Source organism: Aedes albopictus, chromosome 2, assembly GCF_035046485.1.
Source record: "Aedes albopictus strain Foshan chromosome 2, AalbF5, whole genome shotgun sequence".
Classification (NCBI taxonomy): Eukaryota; Metazoa; Arthropoda; class Insecta; order Diptera; family Culicidae; genus Aedes; species Aedes albopictus.
Genome location: NC_085137.1, coordinates 171,520,847 through 171,537,902, shown reverse-complemented (window position 1 = coordinate 171,537,902; position 17,056 = coordinate 171,520,847). Strand labels below are relative to the sequence as shown.

At 44.5% G+C, this 17,056-nt stretch overlaps 2 protein-coding genes across 2 annotated transcripts in view; one reads left to right on the top strand and one right to left on the bottom strand.

The window, feature by feature from the left end:
- The window catches only part of LOC109398642 (selenoprotein H), a 199,827-nt gene extending 183,492 nt beyond the window's left edge, over window positions 1–16,335 (bottom strand). Inside the window, exon 1 of the mRNA XM_062850732.1 lies at window positions 16,320–16,335. The gene's annotated coding sequence lies outside the window, so the exon portion shown is untranslated. The remainder of the gene's footprint in view (window positions 1–16,319) is intronic.
- On the top strand, window positions 8,992–15,286 carry LOC134286269 (uncharacterized). Its single transcript, XM_062847857.1, has 2 exons — window positions 8,992–12,339; window positions 12,878–15,286. The coding sequence occupies exons 1-2, from the start codon at window positions 8,992–8,994 to the stop codon at window positions 15,284–15,286; spliced, it is 5,757 nt and encodes a 1,918-aa protein (XP_062703841.1).
- Window positions 16,336–17,056: the final 721 nt, after the last annotated feature.

Genomic DNA, 17,056 nt, shown 5'->3' with positions numbered 1-17,056 from the left:
CAGGGGCGTACAATTTCGTTTCAATGATACACTTTCATGCAACATTTGAATGAGTCACTTCAAGTGTTTCATACATTTTTCTAATGACTCGGTCGTTAAAAAAAAACTTTTCCACTCATCGTAGCACTCGGTAGTCTCCCACCCGGTCGCATTGCTTGTGCTTCACCCGTCAGAGCATTAGTGTCTCACTGGTGCGCGCTAGTCTCTCAATGGTTACGGGCACCGGTTAATTGGATTTTAGTGGTCGAATTTGTTATCCTCTTTCATAAAACATAATTATCATTCTATTGGCGTGCACCACTATTTAAAAATGTGGTTAAAATAGTATTTTTCGCATGTTGAAGTATTTCAATGACTCATAAATGAAACGAAAATCCAAGTGTATCATCCCATGTTTCATACACACTTGTTTCTGTAGCAGCAACGAACGAGTGTGTTGCTGGGTGAGAGATGAAGCATCACAGCAGTCCGTTCGCATGGGAAACGATTTGCTACAGTCGTCGTACGTCATGTTTTCCTTTCGAAATTGCACGACTCTGCTCCAGACATCTCTCCAATACCAAATATACATATATTGCATGGTTTTAGAGCCTTAAACTCCATTAAACAGCCGCCATATTGAATGTTGAATTACCATCTTGGATATTCTGGTCACCATTTTTGGACTCTGGATACCTTCACCATACCAAATATACCCATATTGCTTGGTTTTAGATCCTAATACACCATTAAACAGCAGCTATCTTGAATGTTGAACCACCATTTTGGATTTTAGACCGATGTGGATATTCTGGTCGCCATTTTTGGAGCCTAGACTTCTTCCCCATATCAAATATACCCATAGTGCATGGTGTCAGGTCCTTAAACTCCATTAAACAATCGCCATCTTGAATTAGGAGCCACCATCTTGGATATTCTGGTCGCCATTTTTAAACTCCAGACATCTTCCCCATACCAAATAAAAAGACACTACACCGTCTTCAGCCAGAGGCTGTACAGACTGAACATTACATACACGAGACAACGGACAACACACATAACAACCAGTGGCCCAATGGAGAATTTTCCGTTTGACGAAAAGTTTTCCCCGACTGGAGCGGGAATCGAAGCCGCACTCCGAGGCTTACGAAACGCCTAGACGACTGACGCCGCTAACCGCACGGCTACGAAGCCCATAAATATATCAATATTACATGGTTTTAGAGCCTGAAACTCCATCAAACAGCCGCCATCTTGAATATTAGGCTGCCATCTCGAATTTTGGACCGAAATCGTAGAGTTTCTAGTCTCCAGTGTTCAATCCACATAAAAATCGTAAACCATGCTAAAGGTTACAAAAATCGCCGCAGTTTGATGTGTCGCATGATGCGTTATACTTGTATGTGTGTAAACAAACTTTTGTTTACGTTGCCTGTGGGATTTACCACAACAAAGTAAACAAAAATTGGACGAAAACCGTAAAACATGAAAAAGTTTTATCTGTCGCATATTCTTATTTCCGATTTATCTAGGTAGATAAAGCTTGAAATCGAAAAATCCGCTAATGGGAAGTGCCTTAAAAATTAGTGAACTTTACTTGCGCACAGACACTCATACATACACACATACAGACATTATCTCAATTCGTCGAACTGGCTTGATTAGTATAAGTGACTTGACCCTCCAAGGCATCTATCGAAAATTGGATTTTTGAGTGAACATATAGCCTTTCAGTACACTTCGGTGTACGGGAAAGGCAAGACAATATTTTCGAGCTTATTTGCTTGAGAAAACTAAGATATTTAACTATACCGCTAGATTGAAAGATCTTTTTTTAATAGAAAATTCAATAAACTTTCGAATGAGGGTTAAAAAGCTGCGATAAGTTTGACCATTTTCAAGTTATAGCCAGTTTAAGGCAAGCAAAGTCAAAAACATGTAAAGTTCAATTTCTACGTCACGGTTGAGATTTGACCATATGCGTACACATTTTTTCACCATTTATGATCCTCCATCACTCCTTAAAAAGTTTGCATTCACCCATCGGGACCCTCCGGAACCGGTTCCGGAACACTACCAGTTGAGATATGGTCTGATAGTGTTTTCCTGCTAACCGCTCATCACGTTATCGAAAATGCCGCATGCATGGGTTTGGTTCTCTTTTATATTTGACACTTTCCGGCGGGACATCCGGAACACTACCGGTTCTGATATGGTCTAAGACTATTTTCCTGCTTACCGTTCATCAGATTATCGAAAATGCTGTGGTTTGATGTGTCGCATGCATGGGTTTGATTCTCTTTTATATTTGGCCATTTCCGGCGGGACATCCGGAACCGGTTCCGGAACACTACCGGTTCAGATATGATCTGATACTATTTTCCTGCTAACTGTTCATCAGGTTACCGAAAATGCCGCTGTTTGATGTGTCGCATGAATGAGTTATGTTCAATTTTATATTTAGCCACTTCCGGCGGGACACCCAGAACCTGTTCCGGAAAAATATCGGTTGAGATATGGTCTTATACTGTTTTCCTGCTAACCGTTCATCAGGTTATCGAAAATGCCGCTGTATGATGTGTCACATGCATGGGTTTAGTTCTCTTTTATATATGGCCACTTTCGGAGGGACATCTGGAACCGGTTCTGGAACACTACCGATTCAGATATGGTCTGAGACTATTTTCCTGCTTACCATTTATCAGATGATCGAAAATGCCGTGGTTTAGTATGTCGCATGCATGGGTTTGTTGCATTTTCATGTCTGGCTCCTCCCAGGGGTACCGATCCGGAACACCTAAATGGCCATAACTCCGGAACGGCTGGACCCATCCGAACCATTTTCAATAGGAAACAATGGGACTATATGTCGCGTCGAATAAACCATCGGTCATTAAAATCGGTTGAGGTTTACTGCCAAAAAGTGATGTAAGTTTTTTGTACACACACATACACACATACACACACACGCACACACATACACACACACGCACACACATACACACACACAGACATCACCTCAATTCGTCGAGCTGAGTCGATTGGTATATGTGACTCGACCCTCCTATCAAAAAGTCATTTTTGGAGTGAACATATAGCCTTTGCAGTACACTTAGTGTACGAGAAAGGCAAAAAATATTTAAAAGATTCCTTATTTTCAGGTCTTCTTCAAATCCACTTTTCTCAGGTAGGTAATCGAAAACACATGGTATAAATGAGTTTCTTCTGCGAAGATCCATTTATGTGGCAAATCTCATGTAAACTTTTAACTTCGCCTGTCCCAACTTCAGAGAGGTGACAAATGCATCTAATGCGTGGTTTGGGGATTAAGATAAAAGTGCCATTCTCGCCGTCCAAATAAATTTATTTCTGCCTCATTGTGTAAAATGAGGCATGGCAGCTTCTCCATGCTTCCCCAGTGTTGTATCTCTATCAGCGACGGCGACAAAGAATGGCAACAAAGCTTCCAAAAAGCAACTTTTATGTGCCCCTCGTTATCGGCTCAGGTGGACCCAACTGCCCGGGTCTCTTGCGCGGCCGTCGTCGTCGGCTTTCTTTCCCGAAATGAAGAGATAATAATAACATAACACCTAATTTTACCACCGCATTTTTCAGCGCAGCCCCTTTCAGAGCGTGTTGTTGTTGGTTGATGGTATTCTAAATCGTTCAAAGTACATAAAACTCCGAAATTTTAGATTTGAATAGCCTACGCATGAATGTTGGCCCCGCCAACGCAACAGCAGCAGAAGCAGACGGCTGCAGCGCACAGGTGATCTCCGGACACAAGTATAGGAAAGGTGCGTCCCGATACGAGTTAATTGCTCAATTTCCGCAGAACAATATTTCACCCAAATTTATGATGACATTTATGATGGTTTTATTCATTTTATGAACACTTCACCGCGGCCAATATTTAACGTCTTCTTAATCGTTTATTTACAGCATTTTTCTCGTTGGTGCGGCGTTTGCAATTCCGTCCAAAAATGGACAAGCGGTGTGGACAATTGGTCAACTCCACCGAGCGGGGACAGGCTATTGGTGGTGCTGATATCCTAAAATGGAAACGAGGGCGCGAACACTTGATACACTTTGTTCGGCACAACGATACAAGTGCCCAAAAACTTCGTCGACGCAGAGAGAGGTAGCGAGGAAACCTGGTGCGCAAATATCTTACGATACACCTTGCTTGGAAAGCTCTCAGGCGGTCCTGGCAGGTTGGTACACCGCTGTGTAGACCCGTGTTGTTGTGGTTTTGTTGTCAATCGGCTAAATCCTCCTCGTGAGGCAAGTATTACTGCACGCGATATGTTGTTTCGTTTTAACCCTCTGAAGGTGATATTCCATTTTAACCTGTTTTGAATCAAATATGATTGCTACTGAAATAAAAAAATACTAACAAATGTACTTAAGCTCGGTGAGAAATTCTGAAGGTTTCTTAACTTCATCAATTCTAAAAGGAAAAATATCAATTCAAGGACCAGCAAGCTTGTGCATCTAGACACAGGAATTGCTTCGATTTTTTTTTCTCAAATTACTTTCTTACTTTACTTTTTTACGTCTATAAATTTCTTTATAAACAGATTTCAAAGGAGACCCTTAAATTACTTCAAAGATTGCTGCAGTTATGATTTTAGTTATTTCTCAAGAGATTCTTGCAAGACAATCTCCAGAGGTTCCTTCAGGTACATACATACATACATACATACATACATACATACATACATACATACATACATACATACATACATACATACATACATACATACATACATACATACATACATACATACATACATACATTTATTTGTTCAACATCACATTTAAGACAAGACATAATCAACAATAGTAAGCCACAATACTCGGTTTGTGGCTGTCGTTCTCCATCCTCGGTCGCGCCCAATGCTCGCCAGGTCACGCTTAACCTGGTCCACCCATCGTGCTCTCTGCGCTCCACGCCTTCTTGTGCCAACCGGATCAGTTGCAAATACCAGCTTTGCAGGGTTGTTGTCCGGCATTCTTGCAACATGCCCTGCCCACCGTATCCTTCCGGCTTTGGCCACCTTTTGGATGCTGGGTTCGCCGTAAAGTGCAGCGAGCTCGTGGTTCATCCTTCTCAGCCACACACCGTTCTCCTGCACACCGCCGAAGATCGTCCTTAGCACGCGTCGCTCGAAAACTCCGAGTGCTTGCAGGTCCTCCTCGAGCATGGTCCATTAGTATGGGACAAACATCAAATTCTCGCTCCAGTCAACTTTTTCGATTCCATTTAGGTCCCATATGAACTGTGCAAAATTTCAGCGCAATGTATGTATCAGCAGTGCTGCTGATAAAATAAAGCAAAAAGCCGTTCGTTGGATCACTAATCGATAATAAATCAATAACTTTTTGCACAAACATCCAATCGTTTTGCGGTCTTCGAAGAAAAGTTTCATAAATGTTATTTCTACAGGAAGCGTTGATCGATTTGAATTAAGGAGACAAAGGGTGAGCTCTGGGATTTTTTGTTTGAAAGAGTAACTTTTCCCATAGTAAATCCTATACAAACTTCGAACCGCTTGCGCTAAATTATAGTTTCTCCGATTGCGCTGAAATTTTGTACAGTTCATATGGGACCTAAATGGGATCTAAAAAGTCGACTGGAGCGAGGATTTATTTTTTCCATACAAGCGTGTCCCATACTAATGGTCCATGTCTCGTGCCCATAGAGGACCACCGGTCTTATTAGCGTTTTGTACATGGTGCATTTGGTGCGTGGGTGAATCTTTTTCGACCGCAGTTTCTTCTGGAGCTCGTAGTAGGCCCGATTTCCGCTGATGATGCGCTTCCGAATTCCACGGCTCACGTTGTTGTCAGCCGTCAGTAAGGATCCGAGGTAGACAAATTCCTCCACCACCTCGAAAGTGTCCCCGTCTATCGTAACATTATTACCCAGACGGATCCGGTCGTGTTCGGTTCCGCCTACCAGCATGTACTTTGTTTTTGAGGCATTCACCACCAGTCCGACCTTTGCTGCTTCGCGTTTCAGGCGGGTGTACAGCTCTGCCACCGTTCCAAATGTTCTAGCAATAATGTCCATGTCGTCCGCAAAGCACACAAATTGAGCGGACTTTGTGAAAACTGTTCCCCGGCTGTTGAGCCCGGCTCGTCGCATCACACCTTCCAGAGCGATGTTGAAGAGTAGGCATGAGAGTCCGTCACCTTGTCGCAGTCCCCGGCGAGATTCGAATGAACTGGATAGTTCACCCGAAACCCTTACGCAGTTTTGCACACCGTCCATCATTGCTTTAATCAGTTCAGTCAGCTTCCCAGGAAAGCTGTTTTCGTCCATGATTCTCCATAGCTCTGCGCGGTCGATACAGTCGTATGCCGCTTTGAAGTCGATGAACAGGTGATGCGTTGGGACCTGGTATTCACGGCATTTCTGGAGGATTTGCCGTACGGTAAAGATCTGGTCCGTTGATAACTTCCCACGATCTCCTCTGGTAGCTGTTCGGTTTCCCTGATCCTGACTATCAGCCGATGCAGACAGGTGACCAACTTTTCTGATGGTCCCAGCTTCGTATCGCAGTTCAGCTGCGATACCATCCTTTCCAGCAGCTTTGTTGGTTTTGAACTGATGAAAGGCATCCTTAACTTCCCTCAGCATTGGTTCATTTCCGTCCTCCGCTGCACTGGCGTCGTCGTTTCCTCCGTTGCCGTGGGCTCTCGTGCCTACGTTCTCCACGCCGTTCAGGTGCTGATCGAAGTGCTGCTTCCACCTTTCGATTACCTCACGTCCGTCCGTCAAGAGGCTTCCGTCTTTATCCCTGCATATTTCGGCTCGCGGCACGAAGCCGTTGCGGGATGCGTTGGGTTTCTGATAGAACTTCCGTGTTTCTTGGGAACGGCACAGCAGTTCCATTTCCTCACACTCCGCTTCTTCCAGGCGGCGCTTTTTCTCCCGAAAGAGGCGGGTCTGCTGTTTCCGCTTTTGTTTGTAACGTTCCACGTTCTGTCGAGTCCCTTGTTGCAGCATTACCGCCCTCGCTGCGTTCTTCTCCTCCAAAACCGTTCTGCACTCCTCGTCGAACCATTCGTTCCGTCGATTCTGTTCCACGTACCCGATGCATCGCGATGGTGCTCTCGGCTGCGTCGTTGATGGCTGCTTTCACTGTACTCCAGTAGTCCTCTAGAGGGGCCTCATCGAGCTCGCCCTCGACTGACAACGCAGCCTCGAGATTCTGTGCGCGTATGCTGATGCGACATCCGGTTGTTTCAGTCGCTCTAGAGGTTGTACCGTGGCGGTCGCCGGTACCGTACATTGTTGACAACGGAGTGTTTTGGGCGCAGTTTGACCATCACCAGATAGTGATCGGAGTCGCCACGATAGGTCCTGATGTCGATAATGTCGGAGAAGTGCCGTCCGTCAATCAGAACGTGGTCGATTTGAGAATCCGTTAGCTGTGGTGATCTCCAGCCCAAGTAACATTTTAAGCTTTGTTCGGCTTTAAAAGAGATCTTCATGACCAATTTTATAAAACTTGCAATAAAACTGAATCATACATCAAAACCTCTTGATAACCTCTTCAAGAGCATCTTCCGGCTAAGTGGACCACTCTCGGAGAGGTTTTGCAAAACGCATTAAGAGTAGCAATAAAACCGTTTTAAAACCTAATTGAAAATTTTCCCATTCTCGATTGTTGTTGTTTTTTTTTTCAACAAAAACTATGACAGCTCAAGATGCAGAGAAGCTTTTTCGATGGCACGTAAAGTTCAGAAGGTTACATCATTCGTAAGTAGAAAGCGATTGTTTCAAAGTAATATTTTAGTAGTTGTTGGGCTGGTAGGCTTATGCGCATTCGAATTTACCGTGAATATTGGGGTTGCAGAATCATAAAATTAATGCGCTTCGAAAATAGTGAATATTATCATCTTGGAATGAAATAAATCGATTTGTGAATTTAGTAAAACTATCTAGAATCACAAGAAAACTCAGCTGAGACAGTTTATTTATGTGAGCATGCTATGAAAATGATGGAAAACTATAAAATCATTGCTAATTCAAGCAAAATTAACTGTTTTCCATTCACGTAAGCTAATTCTTCAACATGGCGACGACCATAATCAGCGAAAATAAAGTTTATTTTTATGATGACCGCAATAAATCTAGCAGTGTCGTAGTTTCTGCTTTTCCACCATCAGATGTCGTTACAAATCGAACGGATCGCCAGTTTTATTGTGGTAATAATGATTGCCAGAAGGTTAACATATCGGAAAGGTTTGTTTACTCTTAAAATCTGTCTTTATGGATATCTTCAAGTATATTATAAAACATTTTATCAATGGTGTGCCGCCAACACCCCTCGGTGCAGCGACGCCGCTGCTTGTGGAGACACTTTCTAACAGGCCGCACATGAACGATTTGTCAAGTGTGACACTTGGTGTGACAGATGTGTAAAAGCGACTGAAACATGCAAGTCATGAAAGATTGATTTTCTTTTCCGTGAGTTTACGATACGAGAACTATTAGCCTATTAGCTTAAAATCCTAAATAACTATAAGTTTATTTCCAAATCCTACATCTAAACGGTGAATTTGTACTTAAAACTAGTGATCTGAATTGTTGTTATTGTAAGTGAATTAAGATTGAAGCTGATTGAACTTGAAAACTAATATGTACACATTCTTATAGCTAAACACAGATTCACAAGGATTGTCGATACAAACATTTACAAATTTCCACCTGAACTTAACTGTAAGTAAACTAAAAGTTAATTCTAACGGAGCTTAACATTAATATGTACAAAACATTTGTAGCAAACATAAATCTAAGGGATCTTCGATACGATTCCTCCCTATTCTGTAGCGCAATCACTAAAATCGTAAGTTGTCTATATGATGTTTTTCTATCGCTATCTTAATAAAATTGAATTTTGTAGCTTGAAGCTAACACCACCGAAAATCGTGTTTGCTGTCGACAATTAGTGATTACCCGTCCCAACAAATCTTCAAGGATTTTAATTACGGGCCGAAATGGAGGAACATCGAAAGACCGCCGGGTACAGCTGTAAGTCCTGTACCAGGCCAGATACCGATGACGAAAAGTGGGTAGCTTGCGATAGCTGCAAGCTCTGGGAGCACTTTACATGCGCAGGAGTGGACGATTCAGTGAAGAACCGGCTTTACTTGTGCAACGAGTGCCAATCCAAGGAAGCTGTCCCTGCAGCATCCTCGTCCCACAACTTCAAACCACCACCATCAGAAGGTAGGTCGTTACGGTCATCAACGGCCAGATCTGGCCTGAAGCCGCTCAATAAAGTTACACAACTGGCGTCGCAATTCTCTCGAAGCGCAAACAGCACGACTTCGAGTACTCGCGCCGCTCGTCTGCAAGCTCAAATGAAGCTGGTCGAAGAGGAGCAACTACTGAAAGAGCAAGAGTTGGAAGCCCAGGAAGCGATGAGGAAAAAAGAGATGGAAGAAGAGGAACGCCGACTGGAGGAGAGGAAAGCCCTCTTGGAAGAGGAAGCGAGGCTGCGGCAGCGGAAGCTACAAGAAGAAAAAGAATTCCAGAAGAAGCAGCAAATGATCCGAAAGGAGTCTCTAGAGAAGAAGAACACCCTCGCACGACAGTTAAGCGAATGCAGCAGCCGGGCTGCATCAATTCCCGATTCCGAACAGCAAGTTGCCATCTGGCTACAACAGTGCTCACCCGATCCGCTCGTAGAAGAACTAGATTCTTTGGCCATTGGTTCTCGGACCCAGGAACCATTGATCAGGTCGAACCTGCTCCGTTCAGCAGGTGATCAACGTCCAATCGTAATCGATCCGGCACGCGTGACGCGTGATGCACTTCAACAGCCGATTCCACGAAACTCAATAGAAGCTCCAGAAAATCACCGAACGGAAGGTGTGCAGGACTGCTCTAGGATTCGAGGCCAGGAAGCATTAAGACACCAAAACGTGGTAAACCAAAGTCAAACGGACCGGCGAGTTGATACTGATTTTCACTCGTACTCCGCTAATCGTCCATTGCTCAATACAGCAGACACCGGAAGAAGGTCTCCCGTAGTTACCGTTGGACCAGACAGGAACGAATGTGATCCGTGCTTGTTGCAGCAACCACACACGAACCCGGAAATAGTGTCCCTTCCCGTGGTACTTAATGCAAGCCAGTTAGCATCCAGGCAGGTGATGGGGAAAGAGTTGCCACCCTTCTCCGGAAATCCCGAGGATTGGCCGATCTTCATTTGCAGCTTTGAGCATTCAACAGCGGCCTGTGGATACACCGATGCCGAAAATCTCATTCGGCTGCAGCGGTGTTTGAAGGGACACGCACTTGAATCGGTGAGAAGCAGATTACTTCTTCCTTCGAGTGTTCCACAGGTCATTAACACGCTTCGTACGCTCTACGGTAGGCCAGAGCTGCTCATACGAACACTTATTGAGAAGGTGCGTTGTACTCCATCTCCCAGGCACGATCGCCTGGAGACGGTGGTCGAATTCGGACTAGTCGTCCAAAATCTAGTGGATCATCTGAAGGCGGCGAAGCAATACACGCACTTGTCCAACCCGATACTGATGCAGGAGCTGGTGGAGAAGCTCCCTGGCTCGCTAAAAATGGACTGGGCAATCTATCAAAGCAGGCAACCGTATGCGATGTTAGCAACCTTTGGTGACTTCATGACAGGATTATTGGAAGCAGCAAGCCAGGTGACCTTCGAAATTCCAAGTCAAAGTCGCAACATCAGAGGTGAGCAACGGCGGCCCAAGGAAAAGGGCCTCTTATATGCGCATTCGACAATGTCAGGTTCTTCATTAGAGCCAACTAATTCAGTGTCAAATCCAAGGAAGTCAGGTAAGCCATGTGCAGCGTGCGAACGAGAAGGACATCGGGTGGCGGATTGTAACCAATTCAAGTCTCTGAACAACGATGAACGGTGGCAAGTCGTTCACCAAAGGGGACTGTGTTGCACGTGCTTGAATGGGCACGGTAAGTGGCCGTGTCGATCCTGGCAAGGATGTGGGTTTGAAGGCTGTCGTGAAAAACACCATACGCTTCTCCACCCAAATGCAATCCAACCCTCCATCAATGTCCCCGTCAACAATATAATGCAAAAAGGTGTTTTCTCCCCCATGTTCCGAGTCCTTCCGGTGGTACTGTATGCAGGTGCCCTAAGGGAAATCATCTTTGCGTTCGTCGACGAAGGGTCATCGACCACATTTTTGGAAGAGGCAGTCGCCGATCGTTTGGGTTTATCTGGACCAGTCGAACCATTGACGTTGCAATGGACAGGTAACGTGACGCGAGAGGAGCAAAAGTCGCGACGTGTCCAAATGGAAATTTCTGGTGAGGAGAATTTCAACCTTCATAAACTATGCGAGGTACGAACGGTCAGTTGTTTGGTTCTGCCCACACAGTCGATGAAGTACAGCGAACTTTGCGTACGGTACCCTCACTTGCGTGGCCTTCCCCTGAAAGACTACGAATCAATCCAACCGAAGTTATTGATAGGATTGGACAACCTTCGCCTGGTTGTTCCCTTAAAAGTTCGAGAAGGCGGACCTACCGATCCGATAGCAGCAAAGTGCCGGCTGGGTTGGAGCATTTACGGATGCGCGAAAGACACGTCAACGCCACGGGCTGTTGTTCATTTCCACGCCGCTACACCAGCAGATAGTGACCGCCAACTGAACGATCAGCTTCGTGACTATTTTGCGTTAGAGGATGCTGGGATTTGTGAAAAGAGGGAGCTATTGGAATCCAATGAAGAGAAACGTGCAAGGGAAATACTTCAACAAACGACAAGGCGCACGAAACAAGGATTTGAAACTGGACTGCTGTGGCGGAATGACGATCCTGATTTTCCAGACAGCTACCCAATGGCAGTTCGTCGATTGAAAGCATTGGAGCGGAAATTGGCAAAGGATCCATGGCTGCAAGAGCGGGTTTGCGAGCAGATCTCTGAATATTTGCAAAAGGGATACGCTCACAAAGCAACACCATCGGAGCTGACCAACGCAGACCGCAAACGTGTATGGTTTTTGCCATTGAGTGTTGTTGTTCATCCCAGAAAACCAAATAAAGTACGGCTGGTATGGGATGCAGCTGCGACGGTGAATGGAGTCTCCTTCAACTCAAAGCTGTTGAAAGGACCAGACCTTCTTACTCCGCTTCCATCAGTTCTCAGCCGCTTCCGACAGTTCCCTGTAGCAATCTGTGGTGACATCAAAGAGATGTTTCACCAGCTCTCGATCCGCAAAGAAGATCGCCTGGCGCAATGTTTCCTTTGGCGAAACAATCCAGCACATCCTATACAGGTCTTCGTGATGGACGTAGCAACATTTGGCGCAACCTGCTCGCCCGCCTCTGCGCAGTACGTAAAAAATTTGAACGCAGAGGAGCAAGGATGGAAGAAAATCACTTCTAGTGACAAATGATACAGGATACGAATAATCCAAGATTGCCTTTGCTCTTGCAGTAGCATGATGCCGACACCCTCGCCCCGTGCTTGTATCATGGGATCACAGGCAATCAAAGCATCTGATGCACGCTTCATCATGGGATCACACGTTATCGGATCATGTTACAAGTCGTGATAAATTTTATTCATCACGATTTTCATCACGATTTAAACCACTTATGGACCAATAAACAGAATTCATGATTGGAATCAATACATTCATTTTCATATCTTAATATTAAAGCAACAAGAATTCACAAAAAAATGGATGATTTTCGGTTTTTATCATTTCGACTTCATGATAACGATCGCATCATGGCCGCACATGCCTCGCGATTCAATTTTCGCGGAGCGTGGTTTGTTATAATGCTTGACGACAACGTTCTATCGTTGTTGCTATGATCGCGCGATGCGGTTCAACCGCGACACATTCAGGATCTTATCATGATCACTAGATTTCCATCCTTGCAGAGGAGTTCGCTGTAATCTACCCACGTGCGGCCGCCGCCATAGTAAAAAACCATTACGTCGACGATTACTTGGATAGTTTCATCTCCGTCGAAGACGCTGTGGACGTAGTGAAGGAAGTGAAATTGGTCCACTCGCTAGGTGGATTCGAGATCCGTGGTTTCCGTTCCAACTCTATGGATTTCCTTCGTGAAATAGGGGAACCTGCAGCTTGTGAACCGAAGAATCTAATTTTGGAAAGATGTTCTACTATTGAGTCCGTACTGGGGATGTCCTGGGATCCAGCAACCGACTGTTTCTCTTACTCGTTTAATCTGCGGGACGATATGCGTTCAATACTCGACGAAGGGTACGTCCCTACGAAACGAGAGGTGCTCAAGGTCGTGATGAGTCTTTTCGACCCACTTGGACTTGTCTCACACTTCCTCGTCCACGGGAAAGTCATAATTCAGGGTACATGGGCTGCTGGAACTGGGTGGGACGAGCCAATCAACAAAGACCTAAACCAAAAATGGCGCCAGTGGGTTGAACTCTTTCCAAAGCTCAATGAGCTGAAGATATCCAGATGTTATTTCTCCTCGTTCCCGTCCAGCATCGATGATCTGCAAGTGCATATTTTTGTTGACGCCAGCGATATTGCTTACTCATGTGTCGTATATTTCCGATTACTACATGAAGGCCGTGTCCAAACAGCGTTAGTAGGAGCAAAAAGTAAAGTGGCGCCAATAAAGACACTGTCTACTCCACGGCTCGAGTTGAAGGCTGCCGTCCTTGGAGTACGATTTGTAGCAGCCATGCTCGAATATCATTCCCTGCCGGTATGCAGTCGATTCTTCTGGAGCGACTCATCTACAGTACTTGCGTGGATCAGGTCCGATCACCGAAAATTCCATAAGTTCGTGTCAGTGCGCGTAGGAGAAATTCTAACCTTGAGCGAGCCACAAGAGTGGAGATGGGTTCAATCCAAGCTAAATGTTTCTGACGATGCGACTAAGTGGAAGGATGGACCAAATCTTGACTGCAAAAGCCCTTGGTTGAACGGACCCACATTTCTACACCTTGATGAAGCGGCATGGCCAGAGCAACGGTTCGCGACTACAACACACGAGGAACTTCGGATTGTGCAAACCCACTGGAACCGGGAGTTTGTTGTGGATTATTCTCGATTCAACAACTGGACAAGACTGCAGCGCACAATAGCATACGTCATCCGTTTCATGAACAGCTTGCGACGAAGGAATGTTGGGCAGAATTTAAGACTGGAAACACTCACCCAAGAAGAGTTATCGAGCGCGGAAGTTCTGCTGTGGAAGATGGCACAGGAGGAAGTATATCCAGAGGAGCGATCAGTGCTGATAAAAACACTTGGTATTCCAAATTCTAAGCACGCTACAGTTCCTAGAACCAGCCCCATCTACAAAACTTGGCCCTACATGGATGATCAAGGAATTTTGCGAATGCGAGGTCGCATAGAAGCAGCGAACTATCTACCCTTCGGTGCGAGGTACCCTGTAATTCTTCCGAAGCAACACCCAGTAACAACATTGATCGTCGGATGGTTCCATCGTCTTTACCGTCATGCGAATCGAGAGACGGTTATTAATGAACTTCGTCAACGTTTCGAGATTGCGAACATGAGATCCATCGTTCAAAAGGTCGCAAAGAATTGCGCATGGTGCAGAATCAACAAAGCTTCTCCAAAACCACCGGTGATGGCACCTCTCCCTAAGGAACGACTTGAGCCATATGTAAGACCCTTCACATACGTCGGTCTGGACTACTTCGGACCGGTGCTTGTCAAAGTAGGCCGTAGTCAAGCAAAACGGTGGATCGCACTCTTTACATGCCTGTCCGTTCGTGCCGTTCACATGGAAGTAGTGCACAGCCTGTCTACGGAATCATGCATAATGGCTATTCGAAGATTTGTATCACGCCGAGGATCACCTGCCGTATTTTACTCGGATAACGGCACCTGTTTTCAGGGTGCCAACAAACAACTATTAGAGGAGATTGCTGCAAGGAATGAAGCAATCGCTTGCACTTTCACGAACGCCGATACAAAGTGGAAGTTCATTCCACCTGCCACTCCACATATGGGTGGCGTGTGGGAACGCCTGGTCAGGTCGGTGAAGACAGCAATCGGATCGGCTCTGGAACATCCTCGTAAACCGAACGACGAAACATTAGAGACGATCATCTATGAAGCTGAAGCATTAGTGAACGCCAGGCCGCTCACATATATTCCGTTAGAGTCAGCAGACCAAGAGTCGTTAACACCTAACCATTTCCTTTTGGGTAGTTCTACGGGCAACAAAATCGGAACAACTGAAGTGTCTGGATACGCTACACTCCGTAGTAGCTGGAAAATGGCTCAACATATCGTCGGAGAGTTTTGAAAAAGGTGGGTGAAGGAGTATTTGCCCGTTATAACACGCCGCAGTAAATGGTTCGAGGAAGCTAAGGACATAACGGAAGGAGATTTGGTTCTCATTGTGAATGGGGCTGGACGGACTCAATGGATCAGAGGGCGTATCGAAAAAATCTTCGTTGGCAGTGATGGGAGAGCTCGTCAAGCGCTTGTTCGAACAGCGAATGGAGTTCTACGGCGACCTGTGAATAAGCTAGCGGTGTTGGACGTCGAAGGAGAATGTGAACCAACGAGACTTCAGGAGTACCCGAGGCATCACTTAGGTTCACGGGCGGGGGTATGTGCCGCCAACACCCCTCGGTGCAGCGACGCCGCTGCTTGTGGAGACACTTTCTAACAGGCCGCACATGAACGATTTGTCAAGTGTGACACTTGGTGTGACAGATGTGTAAAAGCGACTGAAACATGCAAGTCATGAAAGATTGATTTTCTTTTCCGTGAGTTTACGATACGAGAACTATTAGCCTATTAGCTTAAAATCCTAAATAACTATAAGTTTATTTCCAAATCCTACATCTAAACGGTGAATTTGTATTTAAAACTAGTGATCTGAATTGTTGTTATTGTAAGTGAATTAAGATTGAAGCTGATTGAACTTAAAAACTAATATGTACACATTCTTATAGCTAAACACAGATTCACAAGGATTGTCGATACAAACATTTACAAATTTCCACCTGAACTTAACTGTAAGTAAACTAAAAGTTAATTCTAACGGAGCTTAACATTAATATGTACAAAACATTTGTAGCAAACATAAATCTAAGGGATCTTCGATACGATTCCTCCCTATTCTGTAGCGCAATCACTAAAATCGTAAGTTGTCTATATGATGTTTTTCTATCGCTATCTTAATAAAATTGAATTTTGTAGCTTGAAGCTAACACCACCGAAAATCGTGTTTGCTGTCGACAATTAGTGATTACCCGTCCCAACAAATGGTTTTCATAAAAACAGTCATAAAACTGTGAGCTTTAATTATTGCTGTAATAAAACCTTAATAAAAATCAAACAAAACCAATCAGCAATGGAATTGTTACTTGGGAGGTGTAACGATAAGGGAGGCTGTGTTGGAAAAAGGTGCTACGTATAGCCATATTTTTGGAGGCGGCGAAATCAATGAGTCGTAGGCCGTTTTCATTCGTTTGCTGGTGGGCGCTGAACTTACCAATCGTCGGTCTGAATTCCTCCTCCTGGCCTACCTGAGCGTTTAAATCTCCTCGCGTTCGACATTGGCGTATCTAGGATTTTTTCCTAAGGGGTGCCTAGGGGGTGCCAGTTTCAGTGGCTTCCAGGTTGCTTTTTCTGTAAAAGAAATACCGATCCACCCTCAATTTCTTAATATAATGATATACTGCGTCGCGGGAAAAATGAAATACATGGAATTTGTATTTTCAGTTTGAACTTAACTATGTACTTGGATTTTTTTTTCCGGCAATTTCTTTGGGAATTTGTCAGTAAGGTTTTCGTGAATTTCATAGGATTTTCTTTGACCAAGACCAGTTGAGAATTTCTGATTTTGAAATTCAACAATTTTTGGAAGCAATAAATATAAATACAATTAAATCATAAAGAATTTTAAAAATAATCACGATAAAATAGCCTAATAAATTTGCAAAATAACTGAAAAAGAAATTGCTGAAATAATTTCAGAGGATTAGCCATTGAAATAATGGAAAAAGATCCAAAGAAATTGCTGATGAAATTCTAATGGAACTACCGCAGAAATTTTCATAAA